This window comes from Halichoerus grypus, chromosome 1, assembly GCF_964656455.1.
Source record: "Halichoerus grypus chromosome 1, mHalGry1.hap1.1, whole genome shotgun sequence".
Classification (NCBI taxonomy): Eukaryota; Metazoa; Chordata; class Mammalia; order Carnivora; family Phocidae; genus Halichoerus; species Halichoerus grypus.
The window spans coordinates 9,208,143-9,232,556 of NC_135712.1; the positions used below are offsets into that span (position 1 = coordinate 9,208,143).

Consider the following 24,414-nt stretch of genomic DNA (forward strand, 5'->3'; position numbering starts at 1 on the left):
TTTCACCTTGTCCCTTATCTATGACTCATAGCAAACCGTCCCTCCTTCCACACAGCGCCCTACGACCCACCCAGTTCCACACTCTACCAACAGACATCCCCTAAATGCCCGCATCTGCAATTGTAGCCAAAAAATAGAACACAGTTGCATATTGGTCAAAATTCAATGGCTTGTGTCCAGAGCATAGCCTGCAAGTTGAGAAACTCTTGAGTTGCTCAATTTGATAAAAGTCCCAAGCAGTGTGGGGACGACTGCCAGGTGAGCGGCTCAGGGGAGGGTGGGAGGTCAGGGCCACAGGAGGGGATGGATCATGGGCAGGCATCAGGCTCTTTGCAGGGGAGCCACGCGTAAGGACGAAGAGGACGAGTGCACAGCCAACGGGCCCGGGGCAGGGAGCGTGGGCAGGTGGGCTGGGCTGACAGCGGACGGCCTTCGGCACTGGGCTGGGCAGTCAAGGCTTTATCCTGGCAGCCCTGGACAGTCACCGGAGGGTGTTTGAGGGAGGAGATGACTATGTTCAGATGTATCAGGCACTTTTCCAACGTGCAGAAATGACATTTCTGGTTGGTCCTGAATGTCTGCCTTGGCCCGGCTGCCTCCCACCGCGCACAGGGCAGTTAACCATTCAACCCATAGCACATGTGCCCACGCAGGCCCTTCTCAAACGGCAAGGTAATACTTTTCTCTCAGATACTCTGGCCTTGAAGCCTCCAGTTGGTGGAAGAGGGAAGACAGGAGGGCGGCAGCGTCCCCGAGGAATCCTTGTTTCACACGGGCTGGCCCCCAGCCAGGCACTCGAACAGCCCCACCGACGAGGGACCTGATGAAGCGGACGGGACTCGGGGCCTCTGCATGTGAGTTTGGGGTGAGGCTATGAGTCGGGAGGGTTTGGGGTTGACAGTCATTTGTCTGGGGGCTGTGAGGCCCCGCCGACCAGAGCCGTGGGCAGGCAAGGGTTCTCTTGGTGACGGGCAATATCCCCCTGTAGAAAGACAGCTGCAGGGGGCCTGGCGGCCCCTGGGGGGACCCCAGCAGCCGGGTGTGAGGGCAGCTGGGTTCCTAATGAGCCCAGGAAGGTCAAGACCCCGTTCCTGAGTGTTTGGGCAGAACCCTTTCATCACTGGCTGGCCCCGGTCTGGGGGCAAGGACTAAGTCCGTTGAGTGTTCCAAGGCGGCGTCAGCTTGAGCTCACTGTCGCTGACCCTCTGCACTGTGACTGGCTTGTTTCTCCTGCAGAGGGCCAGGCGGAGCGTCCAGAGTTTCCAGACGTGGGAGCCTTATCCTCTCCACAACCCACACCCCTCCCCGCCAACACACACAGACACACACACACACACAAGCACACATGCACGCATGGGAGAAGGGCCAGGAAAGTTACAGATCTCTCTTAATAAGGGTAAAACGGGGGAAATTCCATGCAATCTGATCCATGAGTTAATCCTTCAGCTACCTTGAACCCCACATTGCCAACAGCTGCCATGGTCTTCCCAGGATGGGCGGTCTTCCCGAGGCCTGCGGGGAGGGCCACAGGCAAAGTAGAAAGGGATCTGGGATTAGCGCCCTGACAGGGTCCCCAAACGTGGAGTCACTCAGGACACCGGCTTTTGGCTGCACATTCCCACCGAGAGATTTAATTCCTGCAGTTTTCAAGGCCCAAAATCTTTTAATCGCTCAGTTTCGTTTTGAAGTCTTGGGAAACCAGAGAAGAGCCCCATTGCTGCGTTCTCCAGCGACTCAGCACCAGGTCTGGGCTCAGCCCGGCTGTCCCGGCTGGCTTGGATGGAGTCAGGAATGGATTTATCCGTAATGATGATACATCTTCAGCGGCACAGGCCTTGCCTTCGTTGAGTGTCCTTACGGCACTTACAAGTTTTTACATATATTATCTCAGCATCTTCTAGACAGTTCTGGGAAGCAGCTGTTATGATGTAGATAGCCAGGTGAGTCATGTAAGGCTGAGCTGTTTGCCCAAATTAGTGAGCCTTGAAGTCGGCCTCCACTCTTATCTGGCACCATCTGCTCGGCAAAAATCTCTTACGGTTACTGTGTTTTACTTACCTACCTCTATAATGGGACCAATGCTTTCAACCTGTATAAAAAAACAAATAGGGAAGAAACACAGATTCTTCCTTTGGTACTGTGAAAATGTTACTATAAATATTTGTTTTCCAGTAATTTTTTTAGATAAAAATCAATACAATTGTCAATTCTTGTCTTTAAAAAAATCATTCCCTCACTTCTATCAGGGAATGTCTTCCATTACACAGAACAAGAAGTCTAAGAGCCTGTTTTCAAGGCTTCTTCCGATGTCTTTTTTTAAAATGCAGACCGTCCATCTTGCCAGTTCAGGAGTGATTCTTGGCTCAAACATTCCTCCCTCCAGCTGATCTTCGTATGCCTCACACTGTTTGCGGGACGAATGGCCGCCAGGGCCACAGGCTTTTCCCGGGGCTGCCAACAGCAATAACACACCAGGATTTTTCCACTGGGGGCCGTGTGCCGGGAGGGTGCCCGGGGCTTGCTCTCGGAGGGTCCCGTGGGGGGGACTCTGGAAGGAACAAGGAGTAGCTGGGACTCTGGTGCCCCACCACTTCTCGCTAGGGGCTGGGGGCCCTGCCAGAGCGTGGGGGCTTGGAGCAGAGTCTCCAAGAAGCAAGCCACCCAGAGGCAGCTAGCTGTTCCCTCCTAGACTTGGACGTGCACACCCAATGCCGCGCACACCTACAGCCCCCCTGGAACAAGAGGAAAGTGAAAACAGATTTAGAACGACAGGTCTGTTTCCATTGGAGGCCACTCTTGGGCACAGGACATCAGCAATAGCTTTGTTTTCCAAAGGCTCCCCCTTGGCAGGTGTTTACAGAGGCATCTGGGCTACACTTAAATGAGGAAAAAATAAACATATGCAACCGTATTTTTTTATTCTGCAGAACACTGCAGAAGTGTCTCCTGTTCCTTTCAACATCTCAACGAGATGTACTCAGGGGTTTAAGGGAGGAAAAATCCCAACGTCCAGTTCCTGGCTCCATCCATAACCAGTAGGACAGGCTGCAAGGGCCTGCAACCGCCAGTTCCCACAGGACCCCACCCTCAGAAGAGCCCCATGCTTGTCTGATGCACCGCATTAGCTTATATTTCGTTCGTCTTGAAATTCTTAATGATTTTTGAACAAGGGGCCCCACATTTTCATTTTGCACTGGCTTCTGCAAATGATGTAGCCCATCCTGAGAACGGGCAAAGGTAAACTATGGTGGCCCGTACTCTTCAGAGAAAATGCACAACATGGCCCTTTGTATATGTCTGAAGACTAAGCTAGAAACGCCGTGCACTGTTTCATCTGCGAGGCTTTTGCCTTTATGAAGACTTCTGTAATCTGAAATTTCACACCTGACCCAATTAATTCTAAACTTCTTAAATGTTTTAAAAGCACATACCTGGAAGTATCGCTGGTCTCCCTCCGAGGGCTGAGCCAGTCATATCCTTACCAATGTGAGTATTATTCTTTGGGGCCAGGGACAGGAGGAGATTTGTTTTCAGGGGCCATCCAGGAAAATATAAAGGCCCTATGGGGTAACTTCTTGGCCAAGATTAATACATGAGGTGGGCTGAGTGCCCAGGAGGGGCTGGGGTCCCAGAAAGAGGACTGGGGTAGTAAGAACAAATTCTGGGGGGTGCTGAGAGGGCACTTGATTGTCTAAGTTCTCAAAAGAATGTTCTGGGCTCATGTGCCCTATCCTGGTCCTCTCTTGAACCCATTACAATCATTTCATCAAAACTGTGCTTACCAGGGTCTGACGTTCCCTTCGTGTTGCTAAATCCAACAATCATTTCTCAGTACTCAGATTACTTGATTTGCCTGATGACTTGACATGTGCATCACTCTCTCCAATGTGGATCTCTGTCCTCACTCACTACTCGGGGTTGCCTCCTCCCTCGTGGCCACTCCTGCGTCCCAAGCTACTGTCTCCTCCTCATCACCCAATCTCCGATGTTGGAGGGCTCCTGGAGCCACTGGGCAGGCTCTGTGGCTCGCATCCAGTCTCATGGCTCTTAATCCCAGGTCTATGCTGTTGTGTCTCAAATGGCCTTCTCCAGTCCACTCTCCTCCTGAACTCTGCACGTCTACATCTAAGCATGAGCGTCCCCACCTGGGCAGTGATAGCCATCTCAAACTCAACATGTTCAAAACAAAACTCTTTTCTGCCCTTCACCCTCCAAACCTACCCACCTCCTACTGTCTTTACCTTCTCAATAAATGGCAACTGCATTCTTCGAGCTGCCCAAGCAGAATCCCTGGGGCTGTGTTTGACACCTGTCTCTCACACCCCACAGCTAACCTGTCAGTGAACCTTGTCAGCCTCACCTCTTTTCAGCACCCACCTTTGTCCCTGTTGGCATCGCCTACCTGGATGATCACGGGAGTCTCCACTGGTCTCCCTGATTCAGCCCAAGTGTGACCCTGGACAAGTTGCTTAAACTCTCTAAGCCTCAGTTTCCCTATCTGTAAATGAGGACAACAACATGCTCATCATAGATTTCTTAAAGGATTAAATAAGCTAATGCCAACAGACACACTTAGCAATGTTTGGCATATGCCAAGACTCAGTACATTTAGCTGTGATTGCTTTTACTCTTATCATTAATAACTAACAGCTTCTGTGCACCTGGGCTCAAAAAGCTAAATTTACAGAGAATGAACATTAAACATAATTTTTAACTGTATTTTATTTAGCATTAATAAATCTCAGTCATATGTTTGCATTTGACACCACGTTTTTAATCACTGCAATATATTCCCAGTTCAGTCTCACAGGCTTACAAAATTCATAGAAGAGTTACCTTATTCATGGAGGTTTCCGGCCCAGCTAGGACAATGTCCTGTTGCTTGTTTTCATTTCTGTTTTGACATTAAGTCCCAAAAGGAGGTCCCACTGAGCCTTACTGGATTTCCACAGGAAAGCCTGGCAGCATGGGATCAGTGGATTTATATACACTTTTCCAGTCTGGAGAGGTTGAGTTATTTGATTGCTGTATGGGTTACTTACTGTAGTTGGCACTTGCTCTTGAATTTCCACAACTACAGTCTTTCAAATTCTTCCTTCTCCATGTTCTCTAACCTCTCCTTAGATTCTGTCCTCTCTACACTTTGGGACATAAAGTTAACTACTGCCTTGTTGTTTTCCATGACAAATGTGAAGTCATCAGACTGTGCTCAATGCCTGTTCTGGGAAGGATCTCATATTCAGACATGAGTGCTTTTTTTCTACAACTCCCCGTGCTGCCATTCAGCTAGTCCCCTGTATTGATTTCCTAGGGCTGCTGTAACAAAGTCCTGGGTGGCTTAAAAAAACAGGAACTTATTCTCTTACAATTCTGGAGACAGGAGTCTAAAATCAAGGAGTCACCAGGGTTGGTTCCTTCTGAAGACTGTGAGGAAAACTGTTCCATGCCTCTCTCCCAGCTGCTGAGAGTTGCTGGCAAATCTTAGCATTTCTTGGCTTGAAGATACATCATTGCAATATCTGTGTCCTCTGTCACATGGTGTCCTCCCTATTTCTCCATGTCTTCACAAGGCCATCTTGTTATAAGAACACCAGTCTTATTGGTTTAGGGGCCTACCCTACTCCAGTATGACCTCATCTTAACTAATTATGTCTGCAACGACCTTATTTCCAAATAAAGTCACATTCTGAGGCACTAGATATTAGGACTTCAACATTATCTTCTTGGGCGGGGGGCATAATTCAGCCCATAACATCCCTTATATAAAACTTTCCCTTGGAATATTTTAACTATGAATCATCTAATCATCATTTAACACTTTAGACAATACCTATGTCTTTTTACTTTTTTTTTTTTTAAGATTTATTTATTTGTTTGAGAGAGAGAGAGAGTACGCAGGCACACAAGTTGGGGGAGGGATGAGGGAGGGAATCTCAAGCAGACTCCCCACTGGGCACGGAGCCCAACCCGGGGCTCAATCTCAGCGACCCTGAGATCATGACCTGAGCCAAAACCAAGAGTTGGACACTTAACCGACTGAGCCACCCAGGCACCCCATACTTTTTAATATTTTTCTTGTGTAACAGGTTTTTATTCACCTATACCTTGAAAAACAACAACATAGCAAATCTAGACAACTATCTTGTCAGGAAAAACAGCTATGCAAAGGCAGCAGTGTATTTTACTAAATGAAATTCAATAATTTCATTTAGAAATATTTATCTGCCGTATTTGTAATGGATTCTAATGAAGTCTGGTGAGTTGAAATTAGAGAGATAATGCCTCCTGAGAAATGGTTTGGAATTTTTATGGCTGTGGTTACTTAAACTTGGAAGTTTTCACTAAATCAATAGATTGTTCAATCTCGCTGAGTTGAAAATGGTCTCTGCAAGCATCTAACCACATAGCCATGGTTTTCATTTGTATTAACCCAGGCTTCTCCCCAAACCAGTCCTTGTTATGAAAGATAGATTTTTCTTTAGTCATCCAAAAGAGAGCGGAAAATTTTAATCTATAAATTGTCATGTCTATATGACGTGGGCAAGATATTTCACATTGATATCCCTGAATAACATGGGCAAGCTCTAACCACCATGAGAGTAATAAGTTAGTCATACAATTATTCTGTCTCTGGCTGTCACAGAAAGACTGCAGTTCTTCTGCAACATGTGTAGATGGCAGAGAAGTCCTCATAAATTTAAAATACAGATGCCTGCCAGTCTGAAAAATAACCCAAGGAAAGTTACAGAACGTTTGGAATGGTAATGAAGGAAACTTCATTCTTAGAGCCAAAAACCCCACGGTATGGCCCATCCTGAATGAATATGAAATGGTTTTTCCAAAATATTACTTGGATCACTTTCTCATGATTCTTATATATTTGTGTAAGAAGATGTACTATAATCGTACCTCCAGAGTATACCTAAGCGTCTAGGAAAGAGATCCATTTGCTCTGTACATTAATAAGAAACACAGTGTCCAACATGTACTTTGGAAATACTAGTTGGAGTTACTTCATTCGGACATAGCATAAAAGTAATTTCTTCTCTCATGTTAGTTTTGCTAGTTTATCTCACTAAGGTGAATCCAAATCTCCCTTGAGTTTATTCTTAGTTCCCAAGATGTGACATTTGTGAAATATCTAAGCAACAATGAAGAGCCAGTCCGGTTGGAGCGACAAGAAGAACAGACAGGTTTTTTGAACCAGACGTTTTCTTGAATTGCTGAACATCAAAGTTGAGACAACTCTGCATTCTTACAAGGTCCAAGGACCATTTTCCTTTAAAGGCAGCCCTTCCTTTTCCTTGATAAGCTCTAGGAAACCAGGTTGTATGCTGTCTCCACTGTGGATCTAACACCACGTCAGGAGCCCTCGGGGCAGATGTGTGTGTGATGGCTCATTCCCAGACGGCTCTAAATCTGCTCCCACTGAAAACTGGTTGAGTGGTTGAACCTTCCAACTCTTCCCTCAGACAGGAGTGTCCAGGGGATTCAGGGTAAAGAAATTCCCACACGCCTGGCTTGTGCCCTCCTTCCCCACAGCCCCCACGACAGGTCTGACATGCCCTTCAGCAGTGTGGGTGGGGAAGGGCCAGCCAGCCATGTGTGCCCAGAGGTGAGCTACTTGTAATGGGATTGAGTTTTTGAGGGGTGAGGTAGATGACAGCTACAGGTAGCCAAAGGTGAGACTTGTGAGGGACGGGGACATCGTGTGACTCAAATGTCCTACCGGCCCTCCGTGTGGGTGTGAGGCCGGTAGGACATGTGAGCTCACACTCCACCAAATGAAGAATGAACTGGATGTGCCCAGGACATCTTTTATTGGACAGTAAAAAAGCAGGAGCAGGGGGCTGGGTGAACAATGCCTCAGTCCCTTGCCCCCACCAGGCTATCCCCACTAGCCACTGCTGTTGAAATGACACTTAACTGGGAGACAGCTGGAGTCCAGGTAGACTGGGAGGTTGAACACAATGGAGAGACTCCACCATGTGTTAAGGGTTTCTGCTCTTTTTTTTTTTTAATTCTTTCTTTCCTTAAAAAAGAAAAAAAAAAAGTAGCTCACAGACAACAGAGGAAGGAGCAACATAAAAGTTTATATGGAAAAAAACCCCTCACCTTTCAGATCTCATGCTCATAAAACCAGATCCAGTTTGAGGGGCTGACAGTGCCCTGGTGTTTTTCACAGCTGCCCTTCACGGATTTTCATGATACTTTATAGCCCTGGGGCTTTCTGAGACTCTGCTGGGGGCAAACCCTACATCCTGCAGGCCTTCCTATCTGTGCTCATTCAGCCTCCCGAAAATCAAATTGTTTGGTTTTGCTTTTTGTAGCAACTCTAGCTCATCATTGCGCCATTAAACTTTTAAGGGAATTGTAACCTCTCAGTTTGCTTGCCAAAGTGATTTGACTTCAAGTTGTTCCCTAGAAAAGTCAAGAGACGATGTCTCTAGACGAGTAAGTAAGTTTAGGAAATGCTACACAGACTTTTCTGGGAGGTTCACAATGCACACCTGCGTATTACCAGCAGTGAGAAGGCCTGCAGTTACCAGCTCTTCTCAAACCCACCTGACATCTACACTCCTCACACAAGACATCCTGCAAACACAGCGTTGCAGAAACATTCCTTGAGAAACACCATCCTAAATCCTGCTCGCTCACACAACTAAGCCATGTATTGCCCACCCAGGGGTGTGCTTTGGGGGCTCTGTGAACCCCAGACCCAACATTTATTCCTGAAATGCATTATCTTGTTACGCTCAGCCCCACCCACCCAGCCTGTCAAGGTCTTTTTGGAACTTGATTCTTAGGACCATATTTGTCTTGGACTCACATCTCCCTAGCTAATGTTTCCACAAGGACACACACGTCTGCAGGAAAAGAGTAGCCCATAGGTGAAGCAGTTGCAGCTCTTCAACCCGCTGGCTAGTTGAATCCTGCATGCACTGCCCCTCTTGGGAGGCATGCTTGGGCAAGATCCTTCCGGAGTATCAGGGATGAATTTTATGTGGTTTCCAAGGAGATGCATTCATTTGAGGTTGTTTTTCCACCGAACAGCCCCAAAGTGAAAAGTGGTTGCGGGGAAGCTGAATTATGACCTAACGCCAGTAGCAGCTGCTGGTAACTACAGGGAAGGGGTGGGAGAGCTGATGGCTGGGAGTTGGGGGCTCATTAACACCCACTTCTTAAATTAGCAAATCCTTCTAGTACAAGTTTAAAAATAGGAACCTAATGGTTTCTAATATTAGCAGTCATGGCTCTCCATAAATATTTAGACCTCCAATAAACTTCTGGTCCACTTCCCTAGACTAATGGGGTCAAGCAGGCTTAGCTTTTATGCCACATTCTTGAGGATCAGTGCACTTAATGACTGACCTTGACAAACAAAAGCTTTGAGAAGTCTCAGAATGCCCTGGACCAGGGACAGCCTGCGTGGCCATCAGCCTGGGGACAGCGTCGAGGCAGGACTGGAAGCATCCCAAAGGTCATCTGGAAAAGTCTGCAGCCTCTGGGCTACCTAGAGGAACCAACTGTCCAGGCTGGCCTGGGACTATCCCGATTTCACACTGAAAGCCTCCCAGTCTCTAGCAAACCGGAACGGTTGGTCACCTTGGCCACCTGGCCCACTGCAAAAGGACTGAGACCAATGTTCTGGGACGTCTTTGGGGAGAAGAGTCAACTCTCCAGAAGGCACTGATGATACCCTCCCCCCACCCCCTGCGGTCTTCACACCAGTGTCACTCCTATTTACTTGAGAAAGGTAGTGGTTGAAGGAGGAATTAAACCACAGAAAAGACCAGCCTGGCCAGGCATGGAACTTTATCCCCTGCACTCAGTTTCCCCGTGTGTAAAACAGGATGAACAGTTGCCGCATCCCTGGGTTACTAGGGGGAATAAACTGGGCCGCGTTATGTCCGAGAAGCGCCCAGCACCGCTTATGCCTAGAAATTGGTGCTTTGGGTGTCAGCTCTGCTAGGGCGCTCAGCGCATCGGAGGGTCGCTGAAGCAGCCCTGGCCCACACATCAAGCGACCCCTGGGTGGGCCCCATCTCTTCCCCGGCAGTGACTGCAGGACAGCCGGCCCTGCTCTGGGCAACAGGGACTGCCAGGGTCCCCCCACCCTGAGCCCAGCACCTGCACAGAGTGTGCACTTGCTGAGTGGAGGGAAAAATCCTTCGTGGGGAGACAAGGTGCAGGTGACCAGTCAGTGTGAGGTGTGTGTGAAAAACACTGTGTCCTGAACAAATCATCCTTTAAAATGCCTGTGCAAACCCTAATATTGTCCCCACTGCCAGAGGACTGCGTGTCCTGTTTGGCACCACAGTGTTTTGCTGTCCCCTAGTTTTGCTTGTTAACCCACAGAGAGCTAGGAATCGTTAACCAGCACAGAGCTAGGAATTAGCTACAAGGCTAAGACATCTCAGCCCAGTACGTAGTTTTAAATCCAGCAAGATGATGGCACAGGCCCCCAGTGGAAACGTCACGTGTTTGTTACTAACCAAATCCTGTACTGTAATTGAGTCGGGGATTTCTCCACCAGGGACCCAGGGTTCAAGACCGTCACCGTGAGCGTCTGCATGGCCTGGGTGGGAGAGGCCCTGCCAGCCCACAGTTTGCTCCCTGCAGCCTTCCCACGCTTAACTGAGATGAAGGAAGGAGTGGGTTTTGCCTACTGGGTTCTTCCTTGGTTCAGGATGCTGAAGTGACTTGTCATCAGCAGAGAAGCGCCCCTTTTCTCCCTTCAGGACCAGGAGACACTTTGGGGCCATGGAGTCTAGCGCCCTCATGTTAGAGAAGGAAGCTGAGCCCAGAGAGACACCCCGAGAGTCACCCAGCCGGTGGGGGTGGCAACATGGATTGGTACCCTGCCCCAGGCAAGAAAGAGGAGCCTGTGGGGCTCACTGGGGTATTTCTGCTCACCCGCCCACCCTCCTTCCTCCCTTACTCTTTCCTCGCATCCTTTTCCTTGCTTCTCTCCTTCCTCCCTTCTAATATTTCCTGAGTGTCCCCTATTTGTCTGTCACTACAGAGGTGCTGGGTCCTTGCCCCCCAGAAGTGTGCTGGATTTTGCCATGGTTAGAATTTTTTAAACCTCTGAAATGGCTCCGCATTCCTGTCTCTCTGGAAGGCAGGTAGCAGCAGTACCTGGTTCACAACAAGGCCACCCCTCTGCAGAGAAGTGTGAGGGGAGGTGGCCTGCCCGGAGGGGGTGGTCGCTGATTTGTGGTCTGAGCCCCAGCACCTCAGGCGCTGGTGACCTTGGCCGTTCCTGGCCCCTGGCATCCGCGGGCAATCTCTAAGTTCACATCCAGCTCCAGGACTCTGGAAGGAAGCATGAGACCTGCTTGTGGCTGCTAAATCTCTCCCTTCCTGAGAGCACAGGGAAGTCTCCCACTTTCCGAAGTCATTTCATCCTGACGGGCCATCCGAGGCTAATTTCTAAGTCAGGGGTAGCACACACCTTAACTCTTGTCAGTCCATGCGTCGGTTTAACAACTGAAGTGATTCCTGACCAAACGGTACGCCATGAGATTCAAATGCAGCAGAAGTGTTTCAGGGTTGACATAAGGTAGAACTTCCCACACGGGCTTGCTCAGTGCTGACAGATCAGAAGCGGGGGCCGTGGACCGCCCTTCCCTGGGGTCCTTGGGAAGCCCCGGCCCGCCAGATTTCTGCCGTCATCCCTTCCCCTCTGGCCTTCCGGGGAAAACTTAGGCAGCTTACTCTCTCACCCAAGGAAGGGGCAGAAACGATTTATAAAAATATGCTAATTGTCATACCAACTGCCTATGGAAAACTCAGTTCTGGCAGCAGAAAGAAACGCATCAAGATAATCTTTAACCCGTTTCCTCTCTCTCCCCCCCCACCCCCCGCCCCGCCTCCGGCTTCATTAGGACTCCGGCGGGCGCCTGAGCGAGCCCGGCCGCCGCCACCGGGGCCATGGCCAGCCCGGCCGTGCAGCTGCTGGGCTTCCTGCTCAGCTTCCTGGGCCTGGTGGGCACGCTCATCACCACCGTCCTGCCGCACTGGCGCCGCACGGCGCACGTGGGCACCAACATCCTGACGGCCGTGTCCTACCTGAAGGGGCTGTGGATGGAGTGCGTGTGGCACAGCACGGGCATCTACCAGTGCCAGATGTACCGCTCGCTGCTGGCGCTGCCCCGGGACCTGCAAGCGGCGCGCGCGCTCATGGTCCTCTCGTGCCTGCTGTCGGGCGCGGCGTGCGCCTGCGCCGTGGTGGGCATGCAGTGCACGCGCTGCGCCAAGGGCACGCCCGCCAAGACCGCGTTGGCCGTGCTGGGCGGCGCGCTCTTCCTGCTGGCCGGCCTGCTGTGCATGGTGGCCGTGTCCTGGACCACCAACGACGTGGTGCAGAACTTCTACAACCCGCTGCTGCCCAGCAGCATGAAGTTCGAGATCGGGCAGGCCCTGTACCTCGGCTTCATCTCCTCGTCCCTGTCGCTCATCGGCGGCACGCTGCTCTGCCTCTCCTGCCAGGACGAGGGGCCCGCCGGGCCCTACCAGGCCCAGCCCAGGGCCACCACGGCCACCACCGCACCCGCCTACCGGCCCCCCGCCGCCTTCAAGGACAACCGGGCCCCCTCGGCCACCTCGGCCTCGCTCAGCGGGTACAGACTGAACGACTATGTGTGAGTGCCCAGGACCTGTCCCTCCCCCGAGCGCGCAGGCGCAGCGGGACCCAGACTCGCCCCGATGCCGGGTCCCGGCACAACGTTGACTCCTGGGCTACTTATTTGTGTCCAGAGGAATGATATGAGCACGAGGGAGTGGGCTTAGAACACAGGGAAGGAGGGAGAAATAAGAGAAGGGGAGAAAAGCTCTATATACCAAAGACTTCACCCTTTCTGGTTTTTTATTTATTATATGTATTTATGTGGGTGATTTAATAACAGCTGAATGAAAAGCAACTTGGGAGTTTGGTCTGTGGGGTTTGTTTGCAATACAGGAATAAACCTTTTGGATGTGGTTGTTAATAAAATGGACAGTATCCGTTTCCGTTTCCAGTCTATTCTGTCGGCTGAGGTCTCGGAACCACAGCACGCTGTCAGGGCCCCACGTTGCAAAGCAATGGGGACACCCCGGGAGTGGCCCCAACCCACACATGATGGGAAAATCAGAGGAGGGCCGGGCTGATATTCATCTAAAAGCTGCTTGAGCAACACAACCAAAAAGTCACTCCAGCTTAAGCCCAGAGGCAGGGCAGGAAGTACAGGCCTTCCTAGGGGGAAAGATGGTTGCGGTAAACCCCACAGTAAAGATGATGTTGTTTTCTGCTGGTAGCTCCCACTAGTAAGGAAGCACAAGTCAGCATTCAAAAGACAAAGCAAAAGGCGCCTGGTTGCTTGGCTCTCTGGGCATTGGCAAGAAGCCCAGTTAGGAGCACTGCTCGTGCCCGAGGGCCCCGCAGGACACCTCTGGCTTGTCTTCTGGCGACGGAAGCAGGAAGGCAGCTTCCATCAGGGCGGGTATAGAGCGTGTGGACTTCTTTAGCTGGAAAGAACTGCTGAGAGGACCAGATGAGCTCTCACTGCTCTAAGAACATTGATGATGCTTTCTGGTTGTGATCTAAACCACATGGTCAGAGAGCTGTCACACACACACACACACACACACTGCTCTCCCGTTAGCCTGGGGACCGTGGTCCTCTTCTCTGTCCATTTCACAGCCTTGCCCATCACGTGCCTTGTGGTGCCCTGCTTATGCCTCTGTTCCGAACCTCGAGTTCTGAACGTGTAAAGAACATACCCTGTCCTGTGGAAGGGCTGAGCCTGAGACCTAGACATAGGGCAGCAATTACACAGATCCCTCCATTCTCAAGGGGCCTTGGAGAAGGACCGCCAGGGCTCCAGCAGCCCCTGCCTGAGAGAGGAGAGCCACAGCAGGTCAGCACAGACATGGAGCCAGCTGGCCAGGCTCGCCGGTGCGGCGACCAGGACCAGGGGGGTGGAATCCCAGGGAGGCTCCCGGACAAGGGTCGAAGGGCCAGGCAGGCCGCAGCCTGGAGCCCCTGGACACAACAAGGCCAGATGTGGGTTTATACTCCACTAACTTCACGCTTCCTCCTGACAGGGTCCTCCAGGCCATTGAGATGGTGACGAGAAACCCAGCCGCCGTGGGCTTCTCCTACAGGCAGAGGCTCTCAGCAGTAATGTGTTTCCACTGAGAGACCCTCTGGTTCCTTGAGGCCTTACCAGTCACAGCTCCTAAACTACTCTGTTGCTGAGTTCTGGCAATAGGAACACCTTCCCGACATGAAGAAGTGGGGGTTAAAGGAGCAGCTCTACACCACTTTTTGTTGACCTTATGACCCCAGGTAACAGGTGCCACCTCTGTTTGGAAGGAGGGAGTGCAATACATTTTAGCCTGAAAAGCTAGGAGGGTGGGGATCTGCCATCCCATCCAGGCCAGGGAGTTAGACCAGAAAGGGCATCATTCATGTAGGATGAAACAAGCGATTTTAACCTACTCTTTAAATTATAAAAATAAATCAATCTAGACTAATGAAGAAGGGAAATAAAATCTTCTAAAAACAGAATGACATTCTGTCAGTCCTGCCTTGATGGTCATGGTCTAGAAGGTGTCTGGTGAAGTTATTCTAGGTAATAGACCTATTACAAATTAAAGAAAAAATAAAATCGCTTTTTTTTCAAATTCTTTCTTGAATTCTGTCACTACTAAAATACTTAATGTCCCTATCTCTTACTCAGGGGAAAGACCAATAATAATAGTGCTTACAGTTTACTGGGCACTTACTATGTGCGAGGCATAGTTTTTGTTTACTAATTTGGTCCAATGAGACCCATGAGAACCCAATGACATAAACACTATTCTTAACCCCATTTTACAAAGGAGGAAATTAAAGCACAAAGAGATTAGTTACTTGCCCAGGGCCACAGGGCCAGTGAGTAAAAGACCCAGGATTCAAAGCCAGACAGGTAAGCAGGGGACAAATATGTTCACTCAAATAGCAGCATGATCCACGGTCTAATTACTTTTGTGTCCAGACTATTTCCAAATAATTAAGAGATTATTCCATGCATATATGATTTTTTCCACAATCATCACTCCGTAGAGCTTCTGTTGACTGGGCTCTGGCTGGACTGATGAAACATGATGTCAGACCCAGAGGTCCAAATTTGGATCCCCATAGAAAGCAGGAAGCAACACACAAGAAGGGACACATGGAGGGCTCCGTCCTATGGCTGGCCAGCCCAAACAGGAAGTAGGTCTGAACAGGACCTTGATTCCCTCCCTCGAGTAACAGGGTGTAAGACTACAGTTCCCAGTTTCCTCCTTCACTCCCAGGACAAGTACCTCAGGCCACACAAGCCCCCTTTTTGCCACATTACCACCAGGGCCAACAAATTGATGTTGCCTGTTTCTGTTTTTGCCCAAATCTTCAGGACTGCGCAGTCTTAACCAAAGCTGCTTTGACGACAGCATGGTCTCCTTTTGGAGGTACAACACACAACCCCAAATTTCAGAATAAAAAGGAAACATGAGTTACCGTTGCTATGGATATAAATTAGAACATGACTCTCACGGGATAAGAAATGCTACATTTCTTTGCTTCTCCAAATCAAACCAAGTTTGGCTCTGATCCAGAAAGGCCTAAAGCTAGCCATGTTTTCTGGTTCCCTCCCCTGCATTTAGGATGTCTCGGGGCCCCAGCGCTAAGGGAGGCCCTGGATTTGTAGGCATGAAGGCGGGTCTTTAGTCCTTAGGGATGGCTTGTTACCCATTGACCACCAGCACCGATGTCTTCACAGCCCAGAGCCTCCCGATGCTCCTCCCAGGCCACCACCCGTTCATCACCACAGTCTTGCACGTCATGTGCCCGGCCCTCCCCGGCCCTGTGGGAACAGACACTGGAAACCTCCACCCTGTGAACCCTTTGTCCCCAGCCCAGTCTCCGGGAAGCCGCTTCCTGAGATGGAGCCACGCCCCTCACACACTCTGATTGCTTTCATGGGTTTCACCTCCTGAAATCAAAGGCCTCTGACTTCCCCTAGAGAACCCTGCTTTTGTGTCAGCCCCTGTCACCCTAAATGGAAACAGTCTGAGAACTCTGACTCACAGTCGGTTAACAACCATCTATTACTTTGTAGTGATAAACTGAAGACAGGGCCAGGATTTTCGCCCTCGGTGCCTGGCCCCACAGTCCCATGCTTGGCCACAGTGCCACCGTGCTTCTCCCTGCCTTGGTCCCTCCTTGCTTTCTCCCTGCCGGGCAGAGGGAATGGCATGAATGGCAACAATCCGGTCAGGAGATGTGGGTGGGGACCAGGTGGCAGGATGGAAAAGGAAGAAGAGATGAGGATGTGCCTGAAGGCAGAGCCAGTAGGTTTTACTGAGGGCTTGGTTCTGGGTGTGAAAAAAAAAAAAAGGCTTAAAGGATGATACCAAGATTTGGGGCTGGATCAGCTGGAAGAATGGGGTTACAATTTTCTGAAATGAAGACGATTCTGGAAAGAAAAGGTTCTGGTCTGCTAAGGTAGATTAAATCCATTTTCCAGGGGTTTGGTCTGAGCTGCCTCCAGTGGAGATGTGGAGTGGGTCTTTGGATAGACGAAGCTGGAGTTCAGGGAGAGGTCACTTTGGGAGCCATCAGCCCAGGAACGCCACGTAAGCCGGCAGCTAGAAAGGATCACCTTGGAAGCGAACCCAGATGAGGAATCAAAGAGGCCAAAGACGTTCACATTTGGAGGCTGGGAGGATGAGGCAGATGGATCTAGCCAGCAGCCAGAGGGGGAATGCCCAGCGAGCAAGGAGGACTAAGAAGAAGATGTTCTCGAAGCCAAGGAGAAGGGAGTGATCAGCAGCGTTAAATGAACTCCTTGATCTTCATGGTCAGGTGGGCTGGAGGCGCTATGATGGGCTTCATTTGTAGGGGAGGCACTGGACTTAGAAAAGTAAAGGGCAAGCTGAGGGCTGCCAGGCGGAGGCAGCAAGTTACCCCGGTGGAGAGCAGACACACTGAGGTTAGAACACTCTTGTTGCCAGTTCCTAAGTTTGCAATAGCCCTCAAGGAAAATCCGCAGTTCCCACATAAGCTATAAGGCGGACCTACCGTGGAATCCTCCCGAGATAATACATCAGGAGCCTTCTCGCCAGGTTCTGTCCTAGGTTCCCGCGGACTCCACGCCACATTAATACTTTTGCATAGAAAGAAGAAAGGTAGCTATGCAAAATTTGAAAAGGAAACCAATGAAATTGAAATGTGTTGTCGAAATATTTACAAAGTATGACGTTACTAGTAACATTTATGCTCCTTCATGAATGCACTAAATGACAATACCCAGCAATGAATACTGCAAGGCCAAGGCAATAATGAGCACAAACAGTATTTTAAGAAATTTGCAACAACTGTCATTTGATATGAAAATATTTGTGATTTCCAGTAGTGATAAGTCCCAAGGACGAAAATATAAAATATAAAACAAAAAAAAGTAAAGCAAATTGCTCAGATGACTTAAAGATACGCTTAAAGCCCCTTCACATGAGAACAGTTCGTGCAACCAGAAACTCAAATTTCCTTCCGCACATAAGTAATAGTTAACTAAAATAAACCCTAAGAGGGGTGCCTGGTGGCTCAATCGGAATAGAATACCACGCTTCATCTCTAGGTTGTGAGTTCGAGCCCCACACTGGGTGTAGAGATTACGAAAAAATAATAATAGTAAGTTTTAGAAAAATTTTTAAAAATTAAAATGAAATAAACCCTAGGAGCTCCCCGGGGACCCCAGAGGCCTTATGTATGTGTCTGGCGGGGGAGGGGACACCGGAACAGCAGCCTAGACCTGAGCACCATTCCTGAAGGGAGCAGAAACCAGGCTCCACTTTGAACTGCTCAGTAGGAGCTGAGCCGTCTCAATGCCCCGAGGGGAATGAATCACAATGACCCACAGGCAGTGTTCCCATGTTGTAGACAGAGCAGGAGCTCCTCACGGTGGCCAGAGAAGCACCAGGCATAAGCACCCAGGCGCGGGGTTCCTGGCCAAACCACTGGCTGCTATTTGCGAGGTGCATAGACAGGAGGAGAGAGAGAGAGGAGACGAGTCCCCAGGAACGGCCTTGCTAAACCAAGTCAGGCCAAGGACAAAGGCAAACCCAGCGCCCATTTCTTCTGCCAGAAATGTCAGTTGTAGACAAATGAAATTAGAATTAAGGATGCTCAGTTGCTTAACACTCACCGAGCACCAGAGAGGGAGGAGGAAGCAGAAGACGCAGGGGAATGACAGGCGAGTAAACCAAGTGTAACTAAGTCTTGGAGGAGTAAAGCCTTCTCTCATCTCCTGTAGAATCCTCACACCTTTCTCACCCAGAATGAGCCACAGGTGTGTGTGTATGAGACAGAGACAGAGACAGAGAGAGGGGGAGAGATTGAAATCTGAGGTCCTGGATATTTGAAGCCATTTCTTGAATCAAAAAGCACAAAGCCAATTACTGGGCAACTATCCAAATGAAAACACAGAAATTTCATTCTCGTAAATTATTTTAAAATACTACCAACTGGCTTTTGCAGGTGTGTGTGGCCGGGGAAAGGCATCAGCCAACAGCCCATTTCCTGCCTGGGAAAGGCCAGCGGAGGTCGCCCCATAAATCTGGGAGGGCCCAGCCCCTGGGGGGGGATTCACCTGCATCCTCCTCACACCTCCTGCTCTGAGAGCTTCACCTCAGAAAAGCTCAGCGCAGTGCTCAATTCCTTTCTCCTGAGGGGCTCTCTGTGTAAAAGCTCACCACCCTGCCATCCCTGCTGGGTAAATGATTGACTGGCCCAAGCTTTCCATCCCACCAGGGCAGCCTCCCAGCTCCTGCCGGGAGCATCAGCCACCTCCAGCTCTGGGGAGGTCTGGAGTTTTTTTTCAGTCATCCCAGGCATTTTTCCAAAATAAAGCATTTGCATAGATCTCCCATCCAGCGTAATAAATAGCAAGAAGGCAGGATTTAACAGCCAGGAAAACACAGGAGAGTTTTGGTCTAGTGGCTTCAACAGGTGTCTGGGGAAGCTGGTGCCTGCCTTGGGTAGCAGCTCACCATGACCTTGCTCAACACTAGCTGGAGGCAATGGGGGTCCAGGACAGTGAAGAGCTGGTGTGAATGAGGAGTGCTCCCAGCGCTACACTCAGGAGTCCTTGAGCCTAGACCGAACCCGATCCCCAGCCTCTGCCCAGACAACGCTCTCGGCCGGAGAGGCAGCCTGTGTTTCCATTCACAGCTCCATGGATACTTCTGTTATGAAACTGACCACCCCCCTTTATAATGACTATGAGTTGGTTGGTGATGCCCAGACATCAGAATATCACAGGACTTTGATTCTCTGAAATCAAATCTGGTTCTGATTAAAACCACAATGAGATACCACTACACGCACACTAGAATGGCTAAAATGTCAAAGATTGACCATATCAAGTGTGGACAAGGAGGAGAAGCAATGGTAACTTCTGTTTCCAGGAGGAAGCGGGCAAATCAGTACCATAACTTTGGTCATGGGTATAGGGTACTTGGGGGCTTCTGGGTGCCGGTAATGTTCCCTCTCTAGATCTGGGTGGTAGTTATACAGTTATAGTCACTCTATGATCATTTATCTAGGTGGACACTCACAACTGGGATATGTTTATTTTGTTTTGTTTTCTTTACAACTCACCCTGTGTTTGCCTCCTTCTCCCACGAGACTGTGAGCCTCCCCGATCTAGGGAGTTTTATTCCCATGGTCTGCGTGGTAGCTCTTCACCAAGTGACCTGCAGTTGAATGCATGGCTTTGTGCTTCCCAAAAAGCTACTGAATCCCTTTAGATATGCCGCTCTTCTTACATATTTTACATGTGACTTAGTTTATTTTAAAAACCTCTTCACACAGGGGCGCCTGGGTGGCTCAGTCGTTAAGCGTCTGCCTTCCGCTCGGGTCGTGATCCCAGGGTCCTGGGATCCAGTCCTGCATCTGGCTCCCTGCTCAGCCGGGAGCCTGCTTCTCCCTCTCCCGCTCCCCCTGCTTGTGTTCCCTCTCTAGCTGTCTCTCTCCCCATCAAATAAATAAATAAAATCTTAAAAAAAAAAAATCTCTTCGCACAGAACTTCCCAGGACCACATTGTATGGAAAACGGCCTCCTAGCATCATGGGCCACTCTGTTGTTGGAAACTCCACTTGCCCAAAGCTGAAAAGGAGGAGAAAAGGTAGGGATGTATTTTGTACAGCACCCCAGAGCCCAGCCCTTTTTCCAAGTGGAGGTTGAACCTCATTTTACCAAGAGAATCAATAATACACAGCAGAGAGAGGCTATCCCCTACTGGGCCCAAATGTGGTCAGAGTCATGGTTAAATCAGGGACTTTGGGGAGCAGCTCAGAAGTGCCAGTCTGGTGTTCTAAAACATCTTGTCTTCAGTGCATGGAATTCTTTTAACAAAAGCAAAGTCTTTCCATTCATATTTAAAGATAAAGCTTTAAGCTTCCCCCATCTTATATCCAAATCCTCCAACTTACTTGTCTATTCCCCTGTTCTGCTTCCTCTCTGCCCCTCTCCCTCTCAAGAGCCTTCTTCACACAAATTGGGGTCCCACCCCCTTCAGACTTTGAAAGACTCCCTCCTTGACTATATCTCTCTGTCCTATTGTTGTTCAATTCTTTGGTATCTTCCCTGATTTTTCTGTTTGGTCTACCAATTATTGAGAGAGGAGTGTTGCAATCTCTGATTATAAATTGAGGTCTGTCTATTTCTCCTTGCAGTTCTATTTGTTTTTACTTCATGTACTTTGAAGCTCTGTTATCAGGTACATGAATTAGAATTATGTCCTTTTGATATAAACCTAAGCATATCAGTAATCACATTAAATGTACATGGACTAACTGCCTCAATTTCAAAAATAGAGACTGTCAAACTGGGTGAAAAAGCAAGACCCAACTCTATGATGCCTGCATAGAAATCCACTTTAAAAATAAGGAATTGCGTAAGACTGATGAATTACAGACCTGTACCTCTGAAACAAATAATACATTATATGTTAAAAGAAAAAAAAAAGAAGAAGAAGATAGTAGGAAGGGAAAAATGAAGGGGGGGAAATCGGAGGGGGAGACGGACCATGAGAGGCTATGGACTCTGAGAAACAAACTGAGGGTTCTAGAACAGAGGGGGCATGGGGGTACGGGTTAGCCTGGTGATGGGTATTAAAGAGGGCACGTACTGAATGGAGCACTGGGTGTTATACGCAAACAATGAATCATGGAACACTACATCAAAATAAATATTTATTTATTTATTTATTTATTTATTTAATAAAAATAAGGACAAAATACAGCAGGGAAGCTGCTTCTCCCTCTGCCTGCCACTCTCCCTGATTGTGTTCTCTCCCACACACACAAATAAATAATAATAATAATAAATCTTAAAAAAAAAAAGGGATGCCTGGGTGGCTCAGTCGGTTAAGCGTCTGCCTTCAGCCCAGGTCATGACCCCGAGGTCCTGGGATCGAGTCCCACGTCGGTCTCCTTGCTCACCTGCTTCTCCCTCTGTCTGCCTCTCTCGCACACTCTCACAAATTAAAACAAAACAAAACAAAAAACTTAAAAAAAAATAAGGACAAAATAAGCTAAAAGTAAAAGGATGGAGAAATTTACAATGTTTAATGCTAATTTAAAGAAAAAAGATGGAGTGGGTATACTATTAACAGACAAAGTAGATTCCAGAGCAAAGAATATTAAGAGGGACATAGAAGTTCATTTTGTAATGATGAAGCGGTCATAACAATTCTGGACGATTCTGAAATCCTATTCACTCTTATGCTTCTTTCTCACAGCATAGTCAGTCATCCTTTTAAATTGGACACTTCCAATTCAAGACAGCTGGCTAAGTTTATGGGTTTAAGTGCCTATCCCGGGCGCCTGGGTGGCTCAGTTGGTTAAGCGACTGCCTTCAGCTCAGGTCATGATCCTGGAGTCCTGGAATCGAGTCCCTCATTGGACTCCCCGCTCGGCGGGGAGTCTGCTTCTCCCTCTGACCCTCCCCCCTCTCATGCTCTCTGTCTCATTCTTTCTCTCTCAAATAAAAAAAGAAAATCTTCAAAAAAAAAAAAATGCCTATCCGTCCTTGGATCCCATTAAAGTAATAGTAAATAATAAAAGAATGAAGCGTACAACAAAGAGAATGGAAGAAGGACCGTTAGGGCTGGGTTTTTGTTTTTGTTTTTTAACTCTTGAAAACAAAAAGCTGATGTGAAAATATAATTTTCAAACCAGAGTGGTGGGAGGCACAACAAGGAGGGCATGTGGAGGGTCTGCAACTGGGGCAACAGAGCTGAGCTAGGGGAGCCCCTGGGGGAATCCAACAAGAAAGCTGACACGGAGCTGAGTGGGAGAAGATTGAAAATGCAAATGCCAAGGGGTTACTCCATTTGCTGCTTCTCACCACTCCCACCACACACACAGAGGATCTGGCTAACGTGCTAACGCGATGGAACAAATGTTCTGGGGACAGAGTCATGGGGCAAGTGGCGCAGGGGTCTGCACGTCACCATGAAGCCCCCTACTTCCAGCATCTTGGAAGTCCTCCAGCAGTCCAGCTTCCTGCTCCCTCTGGCGCAAGGGAAGCCATCATTTTGACAAGTCCTGCTTGCATAAACCATGCTCCCTGCCTGCTTCTGCTTTGCCTCATGCTTCCAAGAAGCATCAAACATTTGAGGAAAGCCTGTGGCATGAAAGAGAAAGACTGACACCAGAGGAAACCCGTAGTTCAGGGAAGAGAAGAGAATATTTTAAAATCTCTATTCTGGTTTTAATTTGAATTTCCCTGATGGCTAATGATGATGAACATTTTTTTCATGTGTCTGTTAGCCATTTGTATGTCTTCTTCAGAGAAGTGTCTGTTCATGTCTTCTGCCCATTTTTTGACTTGATTATTTGGTTTTTGGGTGTTGAGTTTGAGAAATTCTTTATAGATCGTAGCCCTTTATCTGTAGTGTCATTTGCAAATATCTTCTCCCAATCTGTGGGTTGCCTCTTTGTTTTGTTAACTGTTTCCTTTGCCATGCAGAAGCTTTTTATCTTGATGAAGTCCCAAAAGTTCTTTTTCCTTTTGTTTCACTAGCTTTTGAAGATGTATCTTGAAAGAAGTTAATGTGGCCGATGTCAAAAAGGTTATTGCCTATGTTCTCCTCTAGGATTTTGATGGATTCCTGTCTCACATTGAGGTCTCTCATCCATTTTGAGTTTATCTTTGTGTGTGGTGTTAGAGAATGGTCGAGTTTCATTCTTCTGCATGTGGCTGTCCAATTTTCCCAGCACCATTTATTGAAGAGACTGTCTTTTTTCCATTGCATATTTTTTCATGCTTTGTCAAAGATTATTTGACCATAGAGTTGAGGGTCCATATCCGGGCTCTCTATTCTGTTCCATTGGTCTATATGTCTGTTTTTATGACAGTACTGTGCTGTGTTGGTGATCACTGCTTTGTAATATAGCTTGAAATCGGGCAACGTGATGCCCCCAGCTTTGTTTTTCTTTTTCAACAATTCAAATTAAAACCACATTGAGATACCACCTTACACTGGTTAGAATGGCAAAAATTGACAGGGCAAGAAACAACAAATGTTGGAGAGGTTGTGGAAAAAGGGGAACCCTCTTACACTGTTGGTGGGAATGCAAGTTGGTACAGCCACTTTGGAAAACAGTGTGGAGGTGCCTCAAAAAATTAAAAATAGAGCTACCCTATGACCCAGCAATTGCACTCCTGAGTATTTGCCCCAAAGACACAGATGTAGTGAAAAGAAGGGCCATATGCACCCCAATGTTCATAGCAGCAGTGTCCGAAATAGCCAAACTGTGGAAAGAGCTGAGATGCCCTTCAACAGATGAATGGATAAAGAAGATGTGGTCCATATATACAATGGAATATTACTCAGCCATCAGAAAGGATGAATACCCAACTTTTGCATCAACAAGGATGGGACTGGAGGAGATTATGCTAAGTGAAATAAGTCAAGCAGAGAAAGTCAATTATCATATGGTTTCACTTATTTGTGGAACATAAGGAGTAGCATAGCATGGAGGACATTAGGAGAAGGAAGGGAAAAATGAAGGGAGGGAAATCAGAGGAAGAGATGAACCGTGAGAGACTATGGACTCTGAGAAACAAACTGAAGGTTTTAGAGGGGAGGGGGGTGCGGGGATGGGTTAGCCTGGTGATGGGTATTAAGGAGGACATGTACTGCATGGAGCACTGGGTGTTATACGAAAACAATGGATCATGGATCACTACATCAAAAACTAATGATGTATTGTGTGGTGATTAACATAACATAATAAAATTAAATTAAAAATAAATTAAAATAAGTAAATAAAATCTCTATTCTGTACTCTTACAGAAATTCAAGGTCTTATTTCATCCATAAGAAGAGACTACTATG

General features: G+C 48.3%; 1 protein-coding gene across 2 annotated transcripts; it reads left to right on the forward strand.

Moving 5' to 3' along the window:
- The first annotated feature begins 438 nt into the window (after window positions 1-438).
- CLDN14 (claudin 14) lies at window positions 439-13,011 on the forward strand. 2 transcript variants are annotated; one of them, XM_036075272.2, is made up of 2 exons: window positions 439-854; window positions 11,892-13,011. In XM_036075272.2, exon 2 carries the CDS (start codon window positions 11,938-11,940, stop codon window positions 12,649-12,651), a length of 714 nt encoding a protein of 237 aa, XP_035931165.1. In that variant the 5' UTR covers window positions 439-854; window positions 11,892-11,937; the 3' UTR covers window positions 12,652-13,011. The 2 variants fall into 2 exon arrangements, with proteins under 2 accessions (XP_035931165.1, XP_077915867.1); XM_078059741.1 differs by lacking the exon at window positions 439-854 and adding an exon at window positions 3,467-3,486.
- Window positions 13,012-24,414: the final 11,403 nt, after the last annotated feature.